The following is a 7,754-nucleotide window of genomic DNA, read 5'->3' as shown; positions in this document are numbered from 1 at the left end:
CGGATGAATCCCAGCCAAACCCAACAGAAACATGACAGCAGATACAACGTTCCTAAAAACGTTGCCTTGGAGTAGGGGCTTACAAGTATGGCATGACTGTCTTCTGTTAGTGTGTGTGTGTGTGTGTGTGTGTGTGTGTGTGTGTGTGTGTGTGTGTGTGTGTGTGTGTGTGTGTGTGTGTGTGTGTGTGTGTGTGTGTGTGTGTGTGTGTGTGTGTGTGTGTGTGTGTGTGTGTGTGTGTGTGTGTGTGTGTGTGTGTGTGTCAGGGACAGGTCTGCCTCCAGAAGAGTCCTTTTTAGGGATGGATGATAAGAGAATACCCTCACCCTATCAGAGTGTTCAGGCTGTTATCTCTGGATATTAATACACTCTGTAGGGTCCCACACCTCCTCCATTCTCTCTCTCTCTCTCCCTCTCCCTCTTTCTCTCTCTCTTTTCTCTCGCTTGCTCTCTCCCCCTCTCGCTTGCTCTCTCTCTCTCTCTCTCTCTCTCTCTCTCTCTCTCTCTCTCTCTCTCTCTCTCTCTCTCTCTCTCTCTCTCTCTCCCTCTCGTCATCCACAGAGGAGGCCAAACCTAAATTCAAGTAAGTCCTCCAACATGTTAATGAATGTGTATGGAAGGTTAGATTGGATTAGAATGGAAACCATGCTGGGAGTTGCTGTTGTCCTCTCTCTCTCTCTCTCTCTCTCTCTCTCTCTCTCTCTCTCCCAATTCAATTGGGATTTATCGACACGGGAAATATATATTTAGTGAAATAAACAATGAACAAAATTGAGAAGAAACAAATGTAACATAAAAAACATTAGAAATCAACAGGAAACATTGCACACAAAAAGGTTTAAAAAAGAAAGACATTTCAAGTGTTATATTATCAGTTATGTGCAGTGTTTTAGCAATGTGCAAATAGTTAATAGCACACTGTGGTATTTCTGCTAACACATATGGGAGTTTATCAGTGCTGGATTTCTTTTCAAATTATTTATGGGTCTGTGTGATCTGTGGGAAATATGTATCTCTAATATGGTCATTATTTGGCAGGAGGTTAGGAAGTGAAGCTCAGTTTCCACCTCATTATGTGTACAGTGGGCACATATACTGCCTTCTCTTGAGAGCCAGGTCTGCCTAAGGAGACCTCTCTCAATAGCAAGGCTATGCTCACTGAGTCTATACATACTCAAAGCTTTTCTTAATTTTGGGTCAGTGACAGTGGTCAGGTATTCTGCCACTGTGTACTCTCTGTTTAGGGCCAGTCACAGTGGTCAGGTATTCTGCCACTGTGTTCTCTCTGTTTAGGGCCAGTCACAGTGGTCAGGTATTCTGCCACTGTGTACTCTCTGTTTAGGGCCAGTCACAGTGGTCAGGTATTCTGCCACTGTACTGTCACAGTGGTCAGGTATTCTGCCACTGTGTACTCTCTGTTTAGGGCCAGTCACAGTGGTCAGGTATTCTGCCACTGTGTACTCTCTGTTTAGGGTCAGTCACAGTGGTCAGGTATTCTGCCACTGTGTACTCTCTGTTTAGGGTCAGTCACAGTGGTCAGGTATTCTGCCACTGTGTACTCTCTGTTTAGGGCCAGTCACAGTGGTCAGGTATTCTGCCACTGTGTACTCTCTGTTTAGGGTCAGTCACAGTGGTCAGGTATTCTGCCACTGTGTACTCTCTGTTTAGGTATTCTGCCGCTGTGTACTCTCTGTTTAGGGCCAGTCACAGTGGTCAGGTATTCTGCCGCTGTGTACTCTCTGTTTAGGGCCAGTCACAGTGGTCAGGTATTCTGCCACTGTGTACTCTCTGTTTAGGGCCAGTCACAGTGGTCAGGTATTCTGCCACTGTGTACTCTCTGTTTAGGGCCAGTCACAGTGGTCAGGTATTCTGCCACTGTGTACTCTCTGTTTAGGGCCAGTCACAGTGGTCAGGTATTCTGCCACTGTGTACTCTCTGTTTAGGGCCAGTCACAGTGGTCAGGTATTCTGCCACTGTGTACTCTCTGTTTAGGGCCAGTCACAGTGGTCAGGTATTCTGCCACTGTGTACTCTCTGTTTAGGGCCAGTCACAGTGGTCAGGTATTCTGCCACTGTGTACTCTCTGTTTAGGGCCAGTAACAGTGGTCAGGTATTCTGCCACTGTGTACTCTCTGTTTAGGGCCAGTCACAGTGGTCAGGTATTCTGCCACTGTGTACTCTCTGTTTAGGGTCAGTCACAGTGGTCAGGTATTCTGCCACTGTGTACTCTCTGTTTAGGGCCAGTCACAGTGGTCAGGTATTCTGCCACTGTGTTCTCTCTGTTTAGGGCCAGTCACAGTGGTCAGGTATTCTGCCACTGTGTTCTCTCTGTTTAGGGTCAGTCACAGTGGTCAGGTATTCTGCCACTGTGTACTCTCTGTTTAGGGCCAGTCACAGTGGTCAGGTATTCTGCCACTGTGTACTCTCTGTTTAGGGCCAGTCACAGTGGTCAGGTATTCTGCCACTGTGTACTCTCTGTTTAGGGCCAGTCACAGTGGTCAGGTATTCTGCCACTGTGTACTCTCTGTTTAGGGCCAGTCACAGTGGTCAGGTATTCTGCCACTGTGTACTCTCTGTTTAGGGTCAGTCACAGTGGTCAGGTCACTGTGTACTCTCTGTTTGTCACAGTGGTCAGGTATTCTGCCACTGTGTTCTCTCTGTTTAGGGCCAGTCACAGTGGTCAGGTATTCTGCCACTGTGTACTCTCTGTTTCAGTCACAGTGGTCAGGTATTCTGCCACTGTGTACTTCTGATTAGGGCCAGTCACTGTATTCTGCCACTGTGGTCAGTCACAGTGGTCAGGTATTCTGCCACTGTGTACTCTCTGTTTAGGGCCAGTCACAGTGGTCATGTATTCTGCCACTGTGTTCTCTCTGTTTAGGGTCAGTCACAGTGGTCAGGTATTCTGCCACTGTGTACTCTCTGTTGAGGGCCAGTCACAGTGGTCAGGTATTCTGCCACTGTGTCCTCTCTGTTTAGGGCCAGTCACAGTGGTCAGGTATTCTGCCACTGTGTCCTCTCTGTTTAGGGCCAGTCACAGTGGTCAGGTATTCTGCCACTGTGTACTCTCTGTTTAGGGTCAGTCACAGTGGTCAGGTATTCTGCCACTGTGTACTCTCTGTTTAGGGTCAGTCACAGTGGTCAGGTATTCTGCCGCTGTGTACTCTCTGTTTAGGGCCAGTCACAGTGGTCAGGTATTCTGACACTGTGTACTCTCTGTTTAGGGTCAGTCACAGTGGTCAGGTATTCTGCCACTGTGTTCTCTCTGTTTAGGGCCAGATAGCGTTCCAATTTGCTCTGTTTTTTTGTTGATTCTTTCCAGTGTGTCAAATAGTTGTCTTTTTGCTTTCTCATAATTTGGTTGGGTCTAATGTGTGGCTCTGTGGAGTCTGTGTTTGTGTGTGTGTGTGTGTGTGTGTGTGTGCTTTTTTTGTGTGTGTGTGTGTGTGTGTGTGTGTGTGTGTGTGTGTGTGTGTGTGTGTGTGTGTGTGTGTGTGTGTGTGTGTGTGTGTGTGTGTGTGTGTGTGTGTGTGTGTGTGTGTGTGTGTGTGTGTGTGTGTGTGTGTGTGTGTGTGTGTGTGTGTGTCTGTGTATGTCTGTGTATGTGTGGGACAGGTCTGCCTCCAGAAGAGTCCTTTTTAGGGATGGATGATAAGAGAATACCCTCACCCTATCAGAGTGTTCAGGCTGTTATCTCTGGATATTAATACACTCTGTAGGGTCCCACACCTCCTCCATTCTCTCTCTCTCTCCTATTGTCACGTTTCTGTTGATCAGTGGAAAATACTTCTAACTGAAGTCAGTTCTTCTCTCCATCTGTCAGGTATGTCTGACCGCTGTACCTTTCTGCAAAGATGTACCTTTTACAAAGATATACCTTTCTACAAAGATATACCTTTCTACAAAGATATACCTTTCTACAAAGATATACCTTTCTACAAAGATATACCTTTCTACAAAGATATACCTTTCTACAAAGATATACCTTTCTACAAAGATATACCTTTCTACAAAGATATATATTCATACAAAGATATACCTCTACAAAGATATACCTTTCTACAAAGATATACCTTTCTACAAAGATGTACAAAGATGTACCTTTCTACAAAGATATACCTTTCTACAAAGATATACCTTTGTAACAAAGATAATACAAAGATAATACAAAGATATACCTTTCTACAAAATATATATACAAAGATATGTTTCCACCTATAGATGTATATTCATGTATGTAATATAGAACATGTATAGATGTATATTCATGTAATGTAACATGTATAATGTATATCAGAATATATATAGAACATGTATATATGTATATTCATGTATGTAATATAGAACATGTATAGCTGTATATTCATGTATGTAATATAGAACATGTATAGATGTATATTCATGTATGTAACATAATGTAATACAGAATATATATGGTTGTGTATATATGTATATTCATGGGTTTTTATGTCACTTCACCTCATAGCTTAACTTTCTATTAGGGTTAGGGTTAGGGTTAGGGTTAGGGTTAGGGTTAGGGTTAGGGTTAGGCTTAGGCTTAGGCTTAGGGTTAGGGTTAAGGTTAGGGTTAGCTAGCTAATTACAACATTGTTTTCTGTCTAAAGTGAATCTGGCAACATTTTTAATGAGAACAAAGTTGTTTCAACTAATTATTTGTCTATGTTAGCATTTTATTTACAAGACACTGTGTTGTAATTTGGACAAAATCATCATTAACACCTTTTTAGAATGAGTGGAGGAACCTAAACAGTTGGTTCATAACAATGTGACCGTGAAACCCATGAATAGGTATTGATATGGTAATAGACTGTATGTATTGTAATATTTATGTATATATATATATATGTATATATATGTATTTGTGTGTATTGTTTTCTCTAGACCAGAGCAACCATGTCAGACAATGAAGAGGTTGAAGAGTTTGAGTAAGTCTTTATTCATTATATATGTACAATGGTGTAAAGCCACAAAGTAAAAATACTTTGAAGTACGACTTAATTATTTTTTAAGGGTATCTGTACTTAACTTTAGCATTTCGATGTGTAGCAGGAAAGGAAAATGGTCAAATTCACACACTTATCAAGAGAACACGTGGTCATCCCTTCTGCCTCTGATCTGGCGGACTATACAGGCCCCTGGCTATCTGTAAATTAAAATAACAAGACCATTGTGCAAGACCAATGTAAATCATTTAGAGCATTTACTTTTACTTTCGATACTTAAGTATATTTGACCAATGACATTTGAGTATATTTAAGTATATTTAAAAACAAATACTTTTACTCAAGTAGTATTTTATATAATCACATTATCAACCAGATATACTAACCTGTATATATGCAGTATCATATTATCAACCCTATCCCTACCTATAAAGTCTCACATTTCACTTATGTATTTTGTTGAATTTCTGTTTCTAATGCCTGTTGTTTTCTGTGATTATAATTTCTTATTCATCCACAGGGAGCAGAATGGTAAGTTCTGTGTGTGTGTGTTTGTACGTGTTTTATGTGTGTGTGTGCTTGCATGTGTTTGTGTGTGTTTGTGAGTGTGTGTCCGGCACAGCCAGAAGAGTTCTGGCCACCCCTCATAGCCTGGTTCCTCTCTAGGTTTCTTCCTAGGTTTTGGCCTTTCTAGGGAGTTTTTCCTAGCCACCGTGCTTCTACACCTGCATTGTTTGCTGTTTGGGGCTTTAGGCTGGGTTTCTGTACAGCACTTTGAGATATCAGCTGATGTACGAAGGGCTATATAAATACATTTGATTTGATTTTGATTTGTGTGTGTGTGTGTGTGTGTCTGTGTGTCTGTGCCAAATCAAATCATATCAAATTGTAATGTTATTGGTCACATCCACATGGTTAGCAGATGAACCGTAAGGCTCTCCAGAGGGTAGTGAGGTCTGCACAGCACATCACCGGGGGCAAACTACCTGCCCTCCAGGACACCTACACCACCCGATGTTACAGGAAGGCCATAAAGATCATCAAGGACAACAACCACCCGAGCCACTGCCTGTTCACCCCGCCATCATCCAGAAGGCGAGGTCAGTACAGGTGCATCAAAGCTGGGACCGAGAGACTGAAAAACAGCTTCAATCTCAAGGCCATCAGACTGTTAAACAGCCACCACTAACATTGAGTGGCTGCTGCCAACATACTGACTCAACTCCAGCCACTTTAATAATGGGAATTGATGGGAAATTATGTAAATATATCACTAGCCACTTTAAACAATGCTACCTTATATAATGTTACTTACCCTACATTATTCATCTCATATGCATACGTATATACTGTACTCTATATCATCGACTGCATCCTTATGTAATACATGTATCACTAGCCACTTTAACTATGCCACTTTGTTTACATACTCATCTCATATGTATATACTGTACTCGATACCATCTACTGTATCTTGCCTATGCTGCTCTGTACCATCACTCATTCATATATCCTTATGTACATATTCTTTATCCCCTTACACTGTGTATAAGACAGTAGTTTTGGAATTGTTAGCTAGATTACTTGTTGGTTATTACTGCATTGTCGGAACTAGAAGCACAAGCATTTCGCTACACTCGCATTAACATCTGCTAACCATGTGTATGTGACAAATAAAATTTGATTTGATTTGATAGTGTGACTGTAGTGAAATGCTTGTGCTTCTAGTTCCAACACTGCAGCAATATCTAACATGTGATCTAACAGTTCCACAACAACTACCTAATACACACACATCTAAGTAAAGGGATGGAATAAAATATGTACATATATATATATATATATATATATATATATATATATATATATGGAGGGCCATGACTGACCGGCATAGATGAGATGCAATAGATGGGGTAAAATACAGTACATACAGATGAGATGAGTAATGCAAATATGTAGAAATCATTATTAAAGTGGCATTGATATAGTGACGAGTGATCCATTTTGTTAGAGTGGCCCATGACCTCAAGTCTATATGTAGACAGCAGCCTCTCTGTCTTAGTGGTGGCTGTTTAACAGTCTGATGTCCTTGAGATAGAAGCCATTTTTTCAGTCTCTCGGTCTCAGCTTTGATGCACCTGTACTGACCTCGCCTTCTGCATGGTGATGTGGTGAACAGGCAGTGGCTCAGGGGATGATCTTTTTGGCCTTCCTGTGACATCGGGTGCTGTAGGTGTCCCGGAGGGCAGATAGTTTTCCCCCCAGTGATGCGTTGTGCAGACCGCACTACCCTCTGGAGAGCCCTGCGGTTGTGGGCGGTGCAGTTTCCATACCAGGCGGTGATACAGCCGACAAGACGCTCTAAAATGTGCATCTGTAGAAGTTTGTGAGTGTATTAGGTGACAAGCCACATTTCTTCATCCTCCTGAGTATGGGGAGGCGCTGCTGTGCCTTCTTCACCACGCTGTCTGTGTGGACCATTTCAGTTTGTTCGTGAATTGTACGCCGAGGAACTTGAAACTTTCCACAGCACCCACTGTTGTTTCCATGATTATCTCCTTTGTTTTGTTGACGTTGAGTGAGAGGTTATTTTCCTGACACCACACTCTGAGTGCCCTCACCTCCTTCATATTGGCTGTCTCGTCGTTGTTGGTGATCAAGCCTACTACTGTTGTGCCGTCTGCAAACTTGATGATTGAGTTGGAGGTGTGCATGGCACGCAGCCATGGGTGAACAGGGAGTACAGGAGAGGGCTGAGCACGCACCCTTGTGGGGCCCCAGTGTTGAGAAT

At 42.6% G+C, this 7,754-nt stretch overlaps 1 protein-coding gene and 1 long non-coding RNA gene across 6 annotated transcripts in view; both read left to right on the top strand.

Annotated features, from left to right (window-relative positions):
- The first annotated feature begins 589 nt into the window (after positions 1-589).
- On the top strand, positions 590-3,365 carry LOC127912300 (uncharacterized). 4 transcript variants are annotated; one of them, XR_008081713.1, is made up of 4 exons: positions 590-1,361; positions 2,110-2,305; positions 2,404-2,550; positions 2,949-3,365. It is a non-coding gene; the product is annotated as an uncharacterized LOC127912300 (long non-coding RNA). The 4 variants fall into 4 exon arrangements; XR_008081710.1 differs by having other exon boundaries at positions 2,355-2,550; XR_008081712.1 differs by lacking the exons at positions 2,110-2,305; positions 2,404-2,550 and adding an exon at positions 1,767-2,060.
- Positions 3,366-5,870: 2,505 nt separating this feature from the next.
- The window catches only part of LOC118360245 (troponin T, cardiac muscle-like), a 31,674-nt gene continuing 29,790 nt past the window's right edge, over positions 5,871-7,754 (top strand). For both annotated transcript variants that reach the window (XM_052481186.1, XM_052481185.1), the window contains exon 1: positions 5,871-6,063. In XM_052481186.1, coding sequence (XP_052337146.1) covers positions 5,886-6,063 — 178 coding nt within the window. In that variant the 5' untranslated portion in view covers positions 5,871-5,885. The remainder of the gene's footprint in view (positions 6,064-7,754) is intronic.

The sequence above is a fragment of the Oncorhynchus keta genome, chromosome 27 (genome assembly GCF_023373465.1).
Source record: "Oncorhynchus keta strain PuntledgeMale-10-30-2019 chromosome 27, Oket_V2, whole genome shotgun sequence".
NCBI classification, from domain to species: domain Eukaryota; kingdom Metazoa; phylum Chordata; class Actinopteri; order Salmoniformes; family Salmonidae; genus Oncorhynchus; species Oncorhynchus keta.
Note: the sequence above shows the minus strand (reverse complement) of the source record. Positions and strands in the feature narration are given on the sequence as shown.